Consider the following 18,644-nt stretch of genomic DNA (forward strand, 5'->3'; position numbering starts at 1 on the left):
GTCTTTGTCCCCGGTCCCTGGTCCACAACTCCCAAAACCCTTGGCATCTCTGAAGTGAGGAGGGTCTTTTGTTCACTAATGAATGACCGGCTTCCTGCGGGGGGTGGGGGGGGGGAGGGGTGGTGCTCTATAGCTTCAGGACAGGGGCTGATGGCCAGAAAGACCAAGGCATGATTAGAAGCTTAGAACTTTCAGCCTCACCCCCTGACCTCCGGGGAGGGGAGAGGGGCTGGAGGTTGATTAATCACCCGCTGCCTTAAAAGCCCTAAACTACAGAACACGGAGAGCTTCCGGGTCAGTAAACACATCAAGGTGCTGGGACGGTCGGACCAGAGAGGGCAGGGAAGTCCCTTCCCCATGCCTTGCACTACACGTCTCTTCCATTTGGCTGTTCCTGAGCTGTATCCTTTATTCTTATTTTTTTAATGCTTATTGTCTTTGACACACACACACACACACACACACACACACACATAGCATGAGCAGGGGCGAGGCAGAGAGAGAGGGAGACACAGAATCCGAGCTGTCAGCACAGAGCCTGATGTGAGGCTCAAATTCCGGGAACCCAGACATCATGACCTGAGCTGAAGTCAAACACTTAACCGACTGAGCCACCCAGGCGCCCCTGGGATAATAGTAACTAAAGTGCCTTTCTGGGTCCCGTGAGCTTTTCTGGAAAATTACCAACTTTGCAACCAGTCGGTCAGAAGTACAGGTGGCCCAAATGGATGGCTGGTATCTGAGGTCGGACAGTCTTGTGGGACTGAGCCCTTAACCCGTGGGGTCTGTTTGAACTCCAGTGTCTGAATCGAGCTGAACTGAATTGGACCCCCCATTGGTGCCTGGAGAATCAGAAAACTGGTTGGTGTCAGGAAAACCCATGCATTTGGTATTGGAAAGTGCACTGACGAGAAAGTGACTTTGCCAGCCCTCCGGGAGCCTGTGAGGACAGAAGTGGGAGCTCGCAGAGCAAGAGAGGCGGGACGTGTGGCCCCCAAGTTTGGGCTCGGAGCTTGGGAGGCCCTGGGTCCAAATCCCACCTCTGACTTTAGTTATGCACCATGAGGGAGATGGATGAAGTTCTCCGGCGAGCCTCAGTTTCCGCATCTGTAAAATGGGCATCGTAATAGACCTCACTCCTCCCAGGCTGGCCTAAGGCTGCAATGACATCACTGTATCCACAACCACTCAGCCCAGGGCCCAGAAAAACAAGCCGATTCCCCATCAGGAGATGGCAACAGCCTGTTGCTAAGGCAAGGACAGCGGAGGGGTATTTGTAGGGAGACCAACTGAGCCTCCAAATCTCACTCTGGAACATACTAGCTGTGTGACGTCGGGTACATCACGTACTTAATCTGAGTCTCTGTTTTTTCATCTATCAGACGGTGATGAACGAAAGCAAATACTTCTGAACCGACACTTCAAGAGCAAAGTCCTGTGCTCCACACTCTTGGGCACTGACTCAGTGAATCCTCACAATGAGTCTGCGAGCTGGGTGCCATTAGCCCCTCCATTTTATAGAGGAGAAAACCGAGGCTCAACGTGGCCAAGCCAAAGCTCGCACCCAGCAGGCCGACTCTTGAGTCCTCACCAGATGACCGCCTGAATCGAATCAGATCAAGAGGCGTGACCGCAGCACAAGTTGCTTTTGAAACTGTCAAACCCGAAGCCAATCCCGTGGTGGTGGTTGTTATCATCGTAAAGGTTTAGACACCCTGAGTCCGGTTATAAGGCCCAAAATGTTCCTTTAGGGACTGATCTTGGTCTTTAAAATATGATCAGGGCAGGGGCGCCTGGGTGGCTCAGTCGGTTAAGGGTCCGACTTCGGCTCAGGTCATGATCTCACGGTTTGTGGGGTCGAGCCCTGCGTCAAGCCCCACGTCGAGCTCTGTGCTGACAGCTAGCTCAGAGTCTGGAGCCTGTCTTCGGATTCTGTGTCTCCCTCTCTCTCTCTGTCCCTCCTGTGCTTGCTCTCCCTCTCTCTCTCTCTCTATCTCTCTCTCAAAAATAAATACAACATAAAAAAAACTAAAAGAAAAAAAGATCAGGACCCTCAAAATAAATTACGGAAGCCAGGCGCGCTGGGAGGAGATCATCATTTTAATAAAAAAAAATCCTGATTAATGGAAATGATTCTTAATATATTTCAAAATGATCTGTTATGACACAAAGCAAAGACATTTATATATGACTTTGAAATTCTTAATAGCTGATTTTAGAGCAACCTATTATGAAATCTTCTAAAGCAGAATATATAGTAAGTAAATCATCGGGCAGGGCCTCCCGGGCTGACTGACGGCAGCTCCTCTTAAAATAATTTATAAGGTGTGGGGGGGGGGGGAGGGAGGAAGGCTGGGAGAAATTATTGCCATAATCATGTATTAATAAAATATTTATAAATGTGACTTTTCCTTTTATCATTACAGGCAGCGACAGGTGTGGGTCAGGTCCCCAGGGCCCACATCAGAGGGGGGATCCCACATGCCCCCAGAAGAGAAATTCCACCACCAAACTCCTCTGGTGACAGGTCAACAGATCAGAGGGCTCTGTCAGCCTCTGTTTTGTCACACTGAAGGCAGAGAGGGCTGACGTTGACTGTGGAAATCGGGAGGCAGGTCCCACCCGTCTGCAGGGCTTATAGAGTGCCTTGGTGGGAGCGATCCTGTGTCAGCTAAGTGCAGCCAAGAGGCAACCAGCTGGGCCACCTTGGGAGGGTCACCTAGGCTGGGATCAACAACAAAATCCTAGACTTGCCTTTTATTGAAGGATTGCCTCGAGCTGGCTGCTACTGAGGACCTGTGCACCAGCCCTTGCCCCGGCCATCCCATACCTCCTATCCCATACGTGTCCCTGGTCTGTCACTGCGGTACCTGACTGTGCCTCTCTGCTGTCGCTGGCTGCAGGCACATGCTTCGCTCAAGCCCAGCACAGGCTGGAAGGGCAGGTGTTCATGCAACCTCCAACACGGAGAAGCAGGAGGTAGTGGGTAAATATTCCAGCTCCTTTGTCTCCAGGCAATACCACTGGGAGCCATGGTCCTCAGAGTCGCCCAGAGGTTCCCAGTGAAACTGGTTCCAGTTGCCCACAGGTGACGTGCTCGTTAAAGCACGTAGTATCACTATCACCCATCTTCCCTTCCCTGTCTCCCTCCCCTACGGGTGATCCCCTCCCAGAAGAGCCACGTGCACCCAAATCTTTGTCTCAGTGTCTGCTTTGTGGAACCCAGCCCCGTTCAGCTTCCTCTTCCAAATCCCGTTTAATCCACGCATCAACCCCATGTTCTGCCCATCAAAGAGGAGACCACCGAAGCTCAGACAAGTCTGGTTCTTGATCCTGGTTAATTGCACCAAGAGCCTCGGTTTTCCATTCTGTACAATAGGCTTGCTTCCTTCGGCTCTTCCCCAACCACAGGCGCCCCGACTCTGAACCTTCAGGGCTTTCCTGGTCTGACCTCTGCAATCCCTCCCTCAGCCCAACCTGTTCACAAAGCTGGTCCCAGTTTGGAAGTCTCGTGTCTCCTAACAAGATGATAAATTCTCAAGACGGGACAGTAGTCTCACAGCCCCCCGCATCCCTCCCCCTGCCAGGCCCGGGCACAGGGTAGACGTTGGCTCATCTCAGGGACTGGGATGTATTGTGGGCTGAATTACGTCCTCCCCAAATTCGTATGTTAAAGTACTAATGCCCGGTACTTTAAATTGTGACTGTATTTGTTGACTGAGGCTTTAACGAGATAATTAAGGTAACATGAGGTCGTCTGGGTGGGCCCTGATCCAGTGTGATTGGTGTCCTACAAGAAGAGGAGATCAGGACACAGACAGACCCATGAATGGAGGGCAGGCCATGTGAGGACGCGGCAGGAAGGCAGCCCTCTCCTAGCACAGGAGAGAGGCCTCAGGAGAAACCAACCCTGCTGGCACCTTGACCTTGAACCTGAGCTTCTAGCCTCCAGAACCGTCAGGAAACAAGCTCCCAAGATTAAGAACCTGTAATCTGGCCCGACCGCAGAATTTCACATCTGACAAAACGGTGACCAGAGAGAGACAGGGGAACTTGTTCAAGGTCACACGTCCGGTTGAGGGCAGAGCCAGTTTCCTAACATCCTCTCTCTGGCTTGGCTTGGGTCTAAAGAGGACCGAGGAGTTTTCTCACAGCATAAACAGGCCCTGCAGAGGCACGAAGATCCCCCCTTGCTATGACGTTCCATGACGAGGGGCCAGCTTTTTCTGTAAAGGGCTGTATAACAATTAGTTGGAGCTTTGCAGGCCACACAATCTTTGCCTCAACTACTCAACTCTGCCACTGGGGCAGGAACGCAGCCACGGGCATGTGAATGAAGGGGCGCGACCATGTTCCAATAAAACTTTAATTACGGATACTATCAACGCCATACAATTCGCACACATCCTGGGGCCCCTGGGTGGCTCAGTCGGTTAAACAGCTGACTCTTGGCTTCAGCTCAGGTTATGACCTCACAGTTCGTGAGTTCAAGCCCCACATCGGGCTCCACACTGACTGTGTGAAGCCTGCTTCGGATTCTCTGACTCCCTCTCTCTCTGTCCCCTCCCCTGCTTGCTCTCTCTCTCTCTCTCTCAAAATAAATAGTAAACATTAAAAAAAGAAATGTTCATACATCCCCAAATATTACACATAGATAGATAGATCTTCATCTAATTGAAGTACAAAAACCATTTTAAGCCTGCTGTTATCCAGAAACACAGCTGACTGGATTTAGCCCACAAGCTATGCTTTGCTGACCCTCGGGATGACAGAGTCAGATGCAGAGGTGGGGATTTTACCAGATGATTAGAGCTTTGCAGGAAAAGAAATGCAGCCCAGGTCAGAGATGGGACCACGTTCTCACACCATGGTGTGCGTGACTCAGGCTGGTCTCAGTGGCGAGGAGGCTGGGACACATTACAGTCCCGTGGGCAAAAGGATGGTGGTGCCCCAATGGCCAAGGGGTCAAGCATGGCCCACGACTGAGTTTTGGAAAGGCGAGTGGCATTTGATTTTTCACCATGTCTGTCCTTGGTTTGGACTAACTGTGGAGTCCCCACCTTACTTATTTCTGACTCAGCATAACTCCTAGAAACTTCCAAAATCAAATCAGTGGGCCAAATATATGCAGCTCACGTGTATGAGAATCAACAGAATGAGCCCCAAGGCCCAGGAGTGTGGGGATGGCAGGAATGACATGCCAAAATATTCCAGAAGTCTGCTGCCCACAGACAAATGACCCAGAATGTCAGCCAGAGTCAGTACATAGCCCTCAGAGGACAGCCTTCAATTCACATGTATTCATTCAACAAGTAAATCCCAGCTCTATGTCCTGGGCCCCAAGGAAGTCACTCCCTACTAGAAAGAGCTAGACAAGGACACAATCACAATACAAGACACCATAATCCTCAAGAAGGCAGGAACCACACTGATCTTGATCCCTACTCTCCCCAGGACCTTTTACAGTGTCAAAAGAAATCAAAGAAATTGGTTAGGGAAGGGAGGAGCCTTGAATGCCAAGTCAACGAAGTTTACTTGATTTAGCAGGCAAGGGAGAAAATTGGGAGGATTCTAAGCAGGGGAATGGCACACAATAGGCTTGTGTTTTTTTTTAGAAAAGACCCCAAAGGTCACAATGAGGATGGACAGAGGGAGGAAGGTAGTCATTAGCAATGAGACTACTGCAACATCCGAGCAACAATTTAAAAAAAAAGGAAAAGAAAAGAAAAAGACTGGCAAACAGTAGGAATAGAGAAACACAGACAGAAATGCTGTCACAGAGATCATCTACAGGGCAAGGTGAATAAAGATTGGCTAGGGAGGGGCAAGGGCCAGAGAGAAGACCAGAACCATCTTGGGGAAACAAGGGGAAGTAAGAATGATCAGTAAACAGACCATTAAGAGCAGGGACAGACTCAGGAGGACAAGGATGGCTGGGTGAGCTTCACCACATATGGTGGGGAGCATCTCCAAGATGTCGAGATCGAAACACAGCACCTTTATTGCTTGGACCCAACTCTCTCTCAAATGTCCGAGACCTTCTGCGCTCAGGACACTGGCTGCTCGTCACATATAGCTATTTAAATTTATGTTAATTAAAATGTAATGCAATTAAAACTTTAATTCCTCAGGTGCACTAGCTGCATGTCAAGTCCTCAACGGCTACCCGCAGCGAGGGGCTGGGTCTGGACCGCACAGATGGAGAACATCTCCATCATCACGGAGAGCTCCGGGGGGCACCGCCGCCAGTCTACGAGGTTTGCTTAAAAAACCCAGACCTGTTTCCATCTCACGGCACCTGGTCCGGCGGCCTCCCAGACACCGGTCCCGGAGACACAGAGGATGACAGATTGATCTTGTCCCGCCTCATGGAGAGAAGGGGCTCGTCAGGCACCTGCCAAGGCAGACAGCTGGCAGTGCAGGTGAGCTCGGCAGGAAGGACTCACCTTTGCAGGCTCCCGCTGCGCCGAGGTGGTAGATGGCTGCCAGCACCCCCCAAATGGCTCGCTGCTCGCCCTCCGAGATGCCCAGTGTCTCCATGGCGCTCTGGAGATGGGCAAAGGCGGCTGCCGCCTTCTGCTTGTCTTCGGGCTGTGAGCAAAGGGAGAGAGGAAAAGGCCGTCAGGGTGGCGAGAATGAAAAGCTTAGACTCGGGGGCGGGGGGGGGGGGGGAACAATGCGGTCGCTTTGTAACCACAGTAAATTACCCACAATTAGGCTGTGGAGTGTTGACGCCCAGAGCTCAGACTGCAGGGAAAGTAAGTCGTTCCTATCTGTCTTTGGAATGCACTGTGATTCTCATTCACCCGTGGGTTCCCTGGGTAGAGTTTTTGAGACTCTGCTGTGTACGGGGCCCAGAGGACGCAAAGCCGAGGGAACCCCAGAACTTGACTTTGGAGGGCCTCTCGAGGTTAGCCGTGGAAAGAGACATAAAACTTAGTGTGACGCAGGCTAAGTGGCGGGGTCCGGGCAGAGGCAGGAAGGCGTCAATGAATCCCCCTCAAAATTGTCATAGAGGTTGTCCTAGAAGGCGAGACAACACTGAGGTTGAAGTTTGGAAGAGGCATAGGCGTCACTGACCGATTTAATGCAGTAAGTCCCTGCAAGCAGAGGGAACAACGTGACCAAAGGAGATCTCGGGGGACAACAGGTGGTCAACTGAATGCGGGCACAGAAGCAGGTATTTTTGGAGGTGGGGCCGACAGAGAAGCGAGAAAGCTTGAGAAGCTGGCAGGTGCCACTTGGGATGGCCTCACGTATGATGTTAGAGGCACGGGCTCTGGATTCCAACCAGGCCTGGCAAATACACACGCCTGTCTATACTCCCGGACCTGTGGCAGACATCGTTAATCGATCGAGATGCCACAGGAAGCCAGCGAGTCCCCACTGTTTCCAGGACCCCACCCCCTGCAGCCGCCACCAACTGATCTGCCTTAACAACGAAGTGCAATCTGTCTGCTCTCGCCAGGGCAAGGGATGGGAAACTGCCCAAGGTTTTTTAAGCAGGAGGAAAGAGAAAGTGACATGATCAGATGTTTATGGGTTGTAGGGTGTTGTTTTTTTCTTTTTCAGATTTATGATCCCAATTATGTTTGATTGAATATTAAAATTAGCCTGAAACTCCTGCGTGCACACACACACCATCTGGCCGAGGAGACTCAGCCCAGAAACCTGCTGGGTTGAGAGAAAGTGAGCTAGGGACAAGAATTCTTTTGTCACTAATCCACCGGCAGATAATGAGGAACTGATTTGCACTTGGCCCTCTTACAGAGCGTGGGTGATGAACTGTAGGCTGGTAAAGCTGGCAGGTTCTTAAATTTTGTGGAATCCAACGCCCAGAGAGGGGATAACACTTGCCCAAGGTCACACAGCAAATTAGCATCTGATACAGAACTAGGATCAGGCTTTTCTGACTCCCTGTCCAGGCCGCTTGTCCCCTCCACTCCAGCTACATCTAACTAGCAAAGAAGGCTGCGAGAATCAGCAACCAACCGGGCCGACGTCAAAGCATGCAGTGACATTGAGAGATTCGCTGTGAAAATATTTCAATTAATAGCAAAAGCATGTTCCACTGATCCATCATGTTTCTGGGCCACCACAGGACCACAAAATCCCTAGCAACCAGGAGCTCAACCTAGCAACCGCAGCTGCTCCACTGGAGCACACGGAGGGAAGGAAGGCATCTTACCAACATGCTCTCGGTTATTTATGAGATTTCAAAGCGGCACAGAAAGGACACCGAAAGGACAGTGGCAACACATTTATTATGGCTCCCACTGTCAGCTCTGAGCATTTGAATTTAAATTACAGGCGGACTCCATCATCTGCCACTTAGCTCATGCGAAAAGAAGGAGAAACTTTCCCCAAAGCTTAATCTGTTTCTCTTCCCCTCCCTCCCCACCGCCTCCCCCTCCACCGCCCACGTCTCTGTTGCAACAGAAAATAGAGAGAGGCAAATGTATACGTTTCTGATCCAAACAATTAGGATCAGGAAGATGTTTATAGTTGCTTAAATTTCCAGGGAGCCAAACACCTCTGCCTAATGCTGTCACGAAAGCCACCCCTTCCAGCAAGATCGTGAATGTGGAGATCAGCCGGCAGCCCAAATGTCTATCAACAGGTGACTGAATACACAAAGGGCAGTGTCGCAGGGAACAGCGGTGGAGTGCTACGAGGGAATGAAAAAGAACGAGCCACAGATCCGTGCATCCACGGCCACGAATCCCACAGACCACGTGAGCCAGAGAACCAAAGACTCTGCACTGTATGACTCCCTCTCCGTGAGGTTCAAGCATGAGCTGAGCCAACCTACAGTAAGAAAAGTCATTTTGGTAATGCTGGGACAGGAGGGACGCCCCTGATCGGAAAGAGACTCAAGGGAGCCTTCGTCAGAAATGTTCCAGGTGTTGATCTGGGGTGTGGCTACGGGTGCATTTGAGAATATAGTCCTCACTGGGGGGAGCCTGGGTGGCTCAGTCGGTTAAGTGTCTGACTTCGGCTCAGGTTATGATCTCGCGGTGCGTGAGTTCGAGCCCCGCGTCACTGTAGAGCCTGCTTCGGATCCTCTGTCTCCCTCTCTCTCTCTGCCCCTCCCCTGCTCATTTTCTCTCTCTTTCTCTCTCTCTCTCAAATAAATAAACGACAAAAAAATAAAGAATATATTCATCACTGAGTTGGAGGCTTAAAATTAGTTGTCTCACCACAATTAAAAAAAAAAATTAATGGGAAAAAAAATCAACTCACAAGACGCCCAGGGTTTATCTGATGGAAAGACTCAAGGTCAACCAAAGACTGCAGGTAATTTAGTGGGGGAAAAAAAATCCAAAATGTTCTCTCCACATTAGACTGGGCTGTGCTTAGAGCACCCAGGAGATCCCTACAGTGCAGAGAGAGAGAGGCCAGGTTTGGATTTGGAGTCAGACAGAACTGGACGTTTCCATGACTCAATGCTCCCCAGTAGGGTGACTTTGTACAGATCTCCTGCCCTTGCACTGGGGCTCAGTTTCTGCTTCTGTAGAACGGAAATCGTAGCCTACCTTCCTCCGAGGGCCATTGTGAGGAATGAATGAGTCGTGTATGGAGCACCCAGCCCTGCACGCAATGGTGCCAAATAAATGCTGGTTCCCACACACCACTGCGTCTCTCTGGCAGACTGTTCCGCTTTCCGGGACACCTTTCCCCGCTGCTGCCCAAGTGCATGCCCAACGCTCCACGGAAAGTGAACCAGGAGTGGCGCTGTCCTGGAGACAGGGGTGAGGGGGAGCGGGCTGGGAGACTCTGGGGAGGGTCAGAGGCTTCCAGAAAGTAGTGGTGCGTGAAGCAAACAGAATGAGTAAGGTGATGTGAGTACTGGGGTGGGGCAGGAGGAATTCCAAGCCTCCAGTCCTAGGAGCAGACCAAGAAGCTGGGTATGGCTCTGCCCATTCCACAGTTGCAAAACCCGAGGCTGAGAGGACATAAATGACCCAGGAGGGCACAGCGGGTCAGAACCCAGGGCACAGGATCTTCAGCCACGACACAGGGTTGACATTTACAAGCTGTGTGCTCTTAGGCAAGTAACCTCACCTCTCTGAGCCTGGTTACTACTCCTGAAATCAGATGTGATAATAATCCCTCACCTCAAAGGACCATTAGGAGGATTAAGGAAGCGGAGGCTCTGGGCAGAGCCCCCGGCAAGAGCGCACGATCCCCCATTTCTGTTTGGAGACCATTCCTCCACAGTTGACAACCGGGTCATAAAAAAATAAATGTGCCTCGGGCCAAAGCCCGGAAGGTAACAGCCAGAAGCCAACTGCTGGGAGGCAAAGATTATTATTATTATCACTGCTGCTGGGCACTTTAAAAAAAAAAAAATCAGGCTACGTTGCAAAAAAAAATAAATTACAGAGAAGAGAATAATATGAAAGCTTTGTGATTTCACATGGGTCCTGGTGCCCTGACTGATCTCAAATAAGTTCCATTTAAAAGCTGAAAGTGGCAGGCAGCAAGGGCATAGTGCAGGGACCAGGGGGTGGACACTGACAGCGAGCGGAGGCGCCACTGAGGGCCGGCACCACCCGCGGGTCTCAGCGCTTTCCCCCCTGAGCACCTGCTCCAGCCGACTGCCCCCCTTCCCCCTGCACCTCATCCTGTACTCTTCACCTGCACTGTTTGAGGTCTCTCCACCTTCACCTTTGCATCAGGTGCTCCCTGGAGCAGGAACGCTGGCCTCAGTGCACCTGCCCGACTTCCCTCTCACCTCCTCTGGGCAGCCTTCCTTGATATGCCTCTACCCCTGCAGGCTGGTCTCAGCCCACACACACCTCTATTCAAGCACCTATCATCCTGGCTTCGAATGATCTGCAATATGGCCGTGGCAGCCCCCACCTGCCTCCTAACATATGGGCTGCTTGTGCCTGAGACCCAGCTGAGTTATCTCTCTGTGCCGGTGCCTGGGATGTAACGAGATCAGTAAATATCCATTGAGGGGTGAATGTCAATGAGCTGCCGGTTATTGTCCCTGAATGAGAGCCATTGATGCCGAGGTTGAGTTTGTCCACCTACTGAGCCAGGCCCACGGCGCTGCTAATCCCATATTCAAGGACCCCAGAGGCCAGGCTGGCTGAGGAAGGAGAGCCTCAAACTCGCGAATTCCCTTCTCTGGGGTACTCTGTGCCTCCCAGCAAACGACCCCAGCTCCCAGGATGCAGGCAATGGAGCCGAAGAAACATACAAGGTCTCCACAGCCCATGCCTTTAAAGACACGGCGGGCTAAATTCAAGTGTAATTAATGCAGTTCTGCTACCGCGGCAGGAAAATTGAGAAAAGTTTAGCCAAGTTGCAGTGAGTGGGGTCCGCTCGTTCATTTATTCACTCAACAAACATTTGTGGAGCACTTGCTGTGTGCCTGGCTCAGCGTTAGGCATTGTGAAATACATGAGCAGTGAACAGGACACAGAAGACCCTCATCTTCTTGGACCTTAGGGTGGTAGGCAGATCGATAATAAGCAAACAAAGAGTGTCAAAGACAATGAGAGATTGTTATCGAGACCACACACACACACACACACACACCCGTTAAAAGGAGGTCTCTCCCTGGACAGAGGACTGGGAAGCTGGGGACACTCACGCTGGCACGAAAGCCCAGGATAGATGCACAAAGGTGTTTATCATCTCCTTATTGAGAGCTACCAAAAGAGTTGAGAACCTTTTCAGTAAATGGACAACATTCGGGAAACAGTTCGGGGAATCATGACTCCACTCTGAACGTCTGGTCATGAAAAGCATTGTTCGTGAAAGTGTTAATGACCTCCAGTTTGTTACGAACTGTACAAAATATTCATAGAAGACAGACTGAGCCAGGCAGGTGCCCCTAAAAATAATGTCATATTAAAAATGTAGACCAAGGGGGCGCCTGGGTGGCTCAGTCGGTTAAGCATCTGACTTCAGCTCAGGCCATGATCTCACAGTTCATGAGTTCAAGCCCCAAGTCAGGCTCTCTGCTGTCAGCATAGAGCCCAGTTGGGATTGTCTCTCCCTCTCTCTCTGCCCATCCCCCGCTTTTCTCTCTCTGTCTCTCAAAAATAAATAAACATTAAAAAAATTTAATACACACACACACACACACACACACACACATACATACACCAGGGAATAGACATAAGGCCAATGAGACAAAAAAAACATGGGGTGTACTGCTAAGAAGCATGGATTGGGGGGCTCACGGGCCACTGAGGCCTTGCCCCCCCCAACTGGTCCAGTGCTGCCATACAAGGTAACAGTGAAGAATGCCAATAAATCATAATCATAAAAGCTAAGAGTCCGAGCACTTGGTAGGCTGTATCTCATTTAACCTGGGAGCCAGTGGGAATATCAGCATCCCGGTTTTACCAGTGAGGAAATTGAGGCCCACGGAAATGGAGTCACCTTCCATAAGGCCACCCGACGGCTGCTGGGGTTCGCACCTGGATTTGTCAGACTCCAGAACCCATTTCTTAACCGTTGTCACCAATGAATTCTCAGGGGACAATGAAAGCGACGGTTACAGATAAAGTTGAAGCATGACTGATCAGAGTCAGCAGGACTGGCGAGGAGGAGGCGGAAGAAGGCTCGGCCAGGGATGAATTGGGCTGTAGAACTGCCAGGTAAAAGGCAGGACATACAGTTCAACTGGAATCTCTGATGAACGATGGGTACTGTTCTAGTATAAGTACATTTCCCTACAACGTTTGGCGGAGCAGGGATGCGGGACTCACTACCCCTGTCCATCCTCACTGGGCACTCTCTGGGCTCACCTCCTCCAGGCAGCCCTCTCTGATATGACCCCAACCCTCCAGGCCTGCCCACGCAGTATTTGGGGCAGAATTATACTAAACAAATTATTCCACTCTTATCTGAAATTCAGACTTCACTGGACAACCTGTGGGTTGTTTTTTTTTTTTAAGTTTCACTGAGTTCTAATGACAGATAAAAATGACATCTTGTTAGGTGTGCAATGTGATGATTTGATAGAAGCACGTTCTGAAATGATGGCCGCAATGAAGTTAATTAATGCATCCATCACTCCACATAGTTACCGTTTTTTGCGTGTGGTGAGAACACGTAAGAGCCACTCTCCTAAGAAATCTGACGTACAGAACAAACACTGTCTTTACCTACAGTCACCTTGCTGTACATTGGGTCCGTTTTGAGATACAGAAGTTCTAGGCATCCTGCATTTCTATTAGCTCCGTCTGGCAGCTTTGGGAGCTTGTATGTAGCAACTCCCATGCTTGGGGGGACTTCCCGACCACCAAGTTCCCTTACGGAGGCAGTCCCGGGACCACCCAACCCCAGATAACTCGCCCAGGCTGGCATGGAGGACCGGTGACTTTTCAGACTTTATTTTTGCTCTTAGCACACTGAGAAAACCTTCCCTGGATACCTGCCAGGGAGTGGGGAGAGAACAAAGGCTGCCCCTACCCGTTCCCACAAATCAACTGGACTAAAAAAAAAACCAAAAACATCCCCCAGAAACACACAAAAGAAGGAAACTACTTCAAAAGCCTCCCTGACACGGATTCCCCGCTGTGACCCATTCTCGTGTGCAGACTGTTAACAAAAATTCAGGCTGGGGAGAGCTCACAGGGACCCCGCTGGGGCCCTTCTCCTCCAAAACAACAACCTTCTTGCAGACTCCCATGGATCCACTTGGCCAGATTTCATTTAAACAGACGGGAAGACGCAGGGCTGGATGAGACTCTCATCCTGTGCTGTCACGGTCAAGGGCTGGGGTCCTAATAGTCCCCAGTCACGGGGGAATGAAAGAAAGCCATACCGCGGGTGCCCGCCAGTGACACGGGGTGTCAGAGGAAGAGTGGATTAGCCCCCAGAGCGTAAGGATGGAATCACTGTGCGGCTCCTGAGTGGTTCACTGAGCTACACATCCAGCTCTTGATCTCGGCTCAGGTCACGATCTCATGGTTCGTCAGTTCTGGCCCCGCATCGGTCTCTGCACTGACAGCACAGAGTCTGCTTGGGATTCTCTCTCTCCCTCTCTGTCTCTGCCCCTCCCCTCATCTCTCTCTCTCCCCCTCTCTCTCTCTCTCTCAAAATAAATAAATCAACTTAAAAAAAAAACCAAAGAGGGAATAGCCATATCATCTTACTCATACTGCAGAAATAAACTCTATGTCAGTGGTTCTTAGAGCGGGGGTGCGGTCCCTGGACAAGCAGCATCAACATCACCTGGGAGCTTCTGAGGAATGCAGACTCCCAGGCCCTGCCCCAGACCTGCTGAATCAGCAGCTCTGTGGAGGGTCCCTAGCAGTGTGTGTGTGTGTGTGTGTGTGTGTGTGTGTGTGTGAACAGCTTTATCAAGGTATAATTGACAAAGAATAAACTATTCCTCTTTAAAAGGTACAGAGGCACCTTGGGGGCGCCCTGGTGGCTCAGTCATTTGAGCGACTGACTTTGGCTCAGGTCATGATCTCGCGGTTCGTGGGTTCAAGCCCCACATCAGGTTCTGTGCCGACAGCTCAGAACCTGGAGCCTGCTTCGGATTCTGTCTCTCTCTTTCTCTCTCTCTCTCTCTGCCCCTCCCCCACCCATTCTCTGTCTGTCTCTCAAAAATAAGTAAACGTTAAAACTTTTTTAAATAAAAATTAAAAAATAAATAAACTTGATAAGCTTTGATGTGTACACATATGAAACTATTGCCACCATGAAGACAACATCCATATCACGGTCCAGAAGTTTCCTTTTATAAATCCTCTCTCCCCTCCTCCTGCCCACACCCAATGCCCAGGCAACCATGACCCTGTTTTCTGCCACTGTGGGTTAGTTTGCAATTCCTCGAGCGTCACATACGTGGGCTCATACAGTTAGTCTCTCTTTCATCTGAGAGCTTTCACTCAGCATAACGATTTTGAGCCATCGCCCCCTTGGATACGCCAGCCTCTCGTTCACTTTCACGGCTATTACGCCACCTTTATGGGTACTCCACACCCATGCCCCTGTTATTACAAATGAAACTACGAACTGTCACGTAAACACCTTCGTCTGAACATGCACCTTTATTTTCCTGTATCAATAGCCCAGAGTAGACTAGCGTATTATAGAAAAGGTGAACATGTACCTTTTGCAAAAACCAGTTTTCCCAGACGGGTGTGCTGTCTCACGTCCCCACCAGCCGGGTGTGAGAGCTCCAGCGGCCCCAGTTCTCACCAGCACTTGGTGTGACCAATCTTTTCAGCTGCAGATAATTCGGTGACTGTGTAGTGGCAGGGTGCTGTGGCCTTACTTGGAATTTCTTTAATGATGTGGAGCACGTTTTCGTGTGCGTTATCGACCATGCACGTGTCTTCTTTGGCAAAGTGTATGTTGGAATCCTTTGCCCGCCTTCTTTGTCAGGTTGCATTTATGAGTTTAGAGAGTCGTCTATATGGTTTGGATTCAAAACTTCATCAGATAGGTGATTCGAAAATATTTTTTCCCTAGTCTGTGGCTTGTATTTTCATACTAATGGTGTCTTTCAAAGAGCGGAAGTTCTTGGGGCGCCTGGGTGGCTCAGTCGATTAAGCGCCCAAATCTTGATTTTGGCTCAGGTCATGATCTCACGGTTCCTGGCTTCGAGCCCCACATCGGGCTCTACGCTGACAGTAAGGAGCCTGCTTGGGATTCTCTCTCCTTCTGTCTCTGCCCCTCCCCTGCTCACACTCTCTCTCTCTCTCTCTCTCTCAAAATAAATAAATAAACCTTTTTTTAAAAAAAAAGCAGAAGTTTTTAATTGTGATGAAATACAATTTATCTATTTGTCCTCTTATAACCTGTGCATTTGGTGTCACATCTGAAAAACCTTCACCTAAAACAAAGTTGGAGAAATTTTCCCCTTGTTTTCTTGTAGAAATTTCATGGTTTTAGGTTTTACATTTGGGCCTATACTCCATTCTTTGTTAATTTCTGTCTGGTGTGAGGTTGTCGATTGCAGTTCATTCTGGACCTGAAGATACGCCATAATTCCAGCACTCTTTCTTTCCCGGATCATATGTTTGTTGAAAGGCTTGGGTGTGGAAATCATCGACCCTCCCTTACATGGTGAACTCCTATTCATTCCTCCAAACCCGGTCAAATGTCACCCTAGCTAGGAAGCCTTCTCTGTCTGAGAGCAAGTAGCCCTTTCAACTGTCCTTTGTGCCCACGGCATCTTGTGCAACCCCTGCCACATTTATATCCCACATGACTGCATTAATGCCCATATCGTCTCTCCTAATGGAGTAAAACCCCACGGATGGAGGCCATAAACCCAGCACTTAACGCAGGCCTAGCACGGGAGCTGGCGGTGGGTGTAGTGGGGTGGGGAGTGACTCAGAAAACAATTGTTGAGGTGTAAACAAAAGAATAAAAGAGTAAACAAACAAGCAAACACCTGGCCTTTTTGAAGTGGACTCCATCTCTCAAAGTCTGCTCACAGACCACGTCTTCCGGGAAAGCCACCCCTGACCGCACCTACCCACGTGAATCACCAATAATACGGCCTGGGATCACGTGTCTAGTAAATATCAGGGCCAGGATTTGAGGCAAGAGCCCACACTCTTACCTCTCTGCGTCCCACCTCCTGCTTCCCTTTATGTGTGCGAGTCTCAGACACCCTACAAGCCCAGGCCCGCCCCCATGGCCAGTCCTTGCCAGCCAGCAACCCCACTGGTAAAGGAGAAGAGTAGCACAGGGAACCCTGCATCACCCTCGCATCCCCTGGTCACATCCACACACACCCCAGAAGGACCTTCTCCTTACCTTAGGCCACACGCCCATGCCGAAGGAGCTGCTGTCTGCCGTCTGGTGTAGGTATAGCTCTGTCCTGGAAGCAGAGAAGGGACAGAAGTAAGGGAAGGACCGCCCACATCAGCGACCTGGCAGAACGAGGGGACATCGTGACACAGGGCTCCACCCCGTGGCCCGGACGGTCCCATTGCCAGCCCCAGGCCCGTTTCTGGAATATCCCTCACTCACTGCCCATCCGTGGATCTTTCCTAAGTGTTTTCTGGCACAAAGAATCACAAACTAAACCCAGGGGAGTGGGTCTGCCTCCAGGTTTTCTGCTAATCGGCTGTGTGAACTCGCTCCTGGGTAATATTAGAACAGTCAGTCTGAATGAGTCCTTGCCGTCTGCTGAGGTCTCCGTCACTCACCTGAGATCCAGGTCTAACCCAGCTAGCATCTGGGAGAAAACCTCAAAGTTGCCTTCCCCTTCTGGCTGTCGGGCCACGTGGCTCTTCTCCAAGAGCATCGTCTGCAATGGGAGTGGACGGGACACGGTCAGCCGGGTGGCCAGCTACCCAGAGGGCCTGTTGGGGTGTCCCCCGCCCCGATGCGCTCTTTGGGGCCACGGCTCAGGTCCACGCTCTGCCAGACACGTCCGCATCGAAACTGCTCATTTATCTCGCTGATCCAGAGCCCATCCAGGGACTCAACTGACACGACAGACCCATTCCGATGAAAGCATCCGAAGGGAATCACAATCAACCAGAGCCACTCTCCAACATACTCTTATTTAACAGAAGTTTACTAAGCTGCCCCAGTGGTGATTGATGGTCGCATTGCAGGGCCGGGACAGAAGAGGGACTTCTGGGCACCGAGGAGTTTTCCTGGAGCCTGGACGTCATCCCGGCGCGATGTACAAACGACCCTTCTAACAACCTAATCCTACTTTCTGCCTAAACAGCCTGTTTGAGGTTCAGGGAATCGGCACGGGTGATTGCGGAGATAGGAACAAACAAGCCATGTGTTGGTTACACGCGGACGTTCGCGGAAGGCCGGCGAGCGTCTGTTTGATTTCAGCTTATGCTTTTAACACCCAGCTAATGAGCGGCTGAGGTATGTATTTACTCATGAATAGTTCATCCCCGTGACATTCCGAGGCGCAGACAGGCTGGCGATGGTCCGGGGCACTGAGTGCGTCGGGGAGGAGGTGGCCACCGCTGGGGGAGCCACAACCACTTAGACACGTTCCAGGGTCCCGGGGGGGATATGTGGCCTCTGCTGAGTGGGCCTGGGGACGCTGCAGCACGTCCTCCCAGAGCACTCACCTGGAGCTGAGCGGCCGTGACTTTCCCCGTGGCATTGAAATCGAGCGACATCACCATGGCAAACCGGGTGGCATTGCAGCTATGGCCGGTGGGCACAGAGCCAAAAGCCCGGAGGACGGTGAAGGTAGCTCGGATCTTCTCCACTGTTGGGGGGCACGGGGCAGCGAGTCACCCATGGCCCTGGAGCTGCCACCCCCACCTCTCACAGGACCACCTTCCCCACTGGCACCTGCACTGGTCCAAGCCCATCTGTTCCCAACACCCCTAGCAGGCTCCCCGCCACCCCACCCCCAACTCAGCACTAGACCACACACATTTCACTGCTGCCCTGGCTGTGTACTGCAAGCAGAGTGCAGGGGGAAGAAGACTGAGTCGAGACACAGGGTCAGGATAGCTACAGTCCAGTGACAGGGGCCTCCAGGTCCTGATGAAGGAAGGCAGGGCCTTAACATTCTCAGACCTGCTCTGAGGGAGCTCACAGAGTAGCCACAGCCTTGAAAAGCCCTGCATTCTCGCCACAGTTATTTCTTAGGCACCTACTATGCGCCAGGCACTGTGCTAGGTGCTGGATACAGCCTTTCCTGACTCCCACCCTCAAGT

General features: G+C 51.0%; 1 protein-coding gene across 3 annotated transcripts in view; it reads right to left on the minus strand.

The window, feature by feature from the left end:
* Positions 1 to 18,644, minus strand: part of MYO18B (myosin XVIIIB) — a 255,506-nt gene that overhangs the window by 204,933 nt on the left and 31,929 nt on the right. For all 3 annotated transcript variants that reach the window (XM_027050907.2, XM_027050908.2, XM_027050910.2), the window contains 4 exons: positions 18,045 to 18,187; positions 17,148 to 17,248; positions 16,753 to 16,816; positions 6,447 to 6,591 (listed from right to left, as the gene is read on the minus strand). In XM_027050907.2, coding sequence (XP_026906708.2) covers positions 6,447 to 6,591; positions 16,753 to 16,816; positions 17,148 to 17,248; positions 18,045 to 18,187 — 453 coding nt within the window. The remainder of the gene's footprint in view (positions 1 to 6,446; positions 6,592 to 16,752; positions 16,817 to 17,147; positions 17,249 to 18,044; positions 18,188 to 18,644) is intronic.

The sequence above is a fragment of the Acinonyx jubatus genome, chromosome D3 (assembly GCF_027475565.1).
Source record: "Acinonyx jubatus isolate Ajub_Pintada_27869175 chromosome D3, VMU_Ajub_asm_v1.0, whole genome shotgun sequence".
Lineage (NCBI taxonomy): Eukaryota > Metazoa > Chordata > Mammalia > Carnivora > Felidae > Acinonyx > Acinonyx jubatus.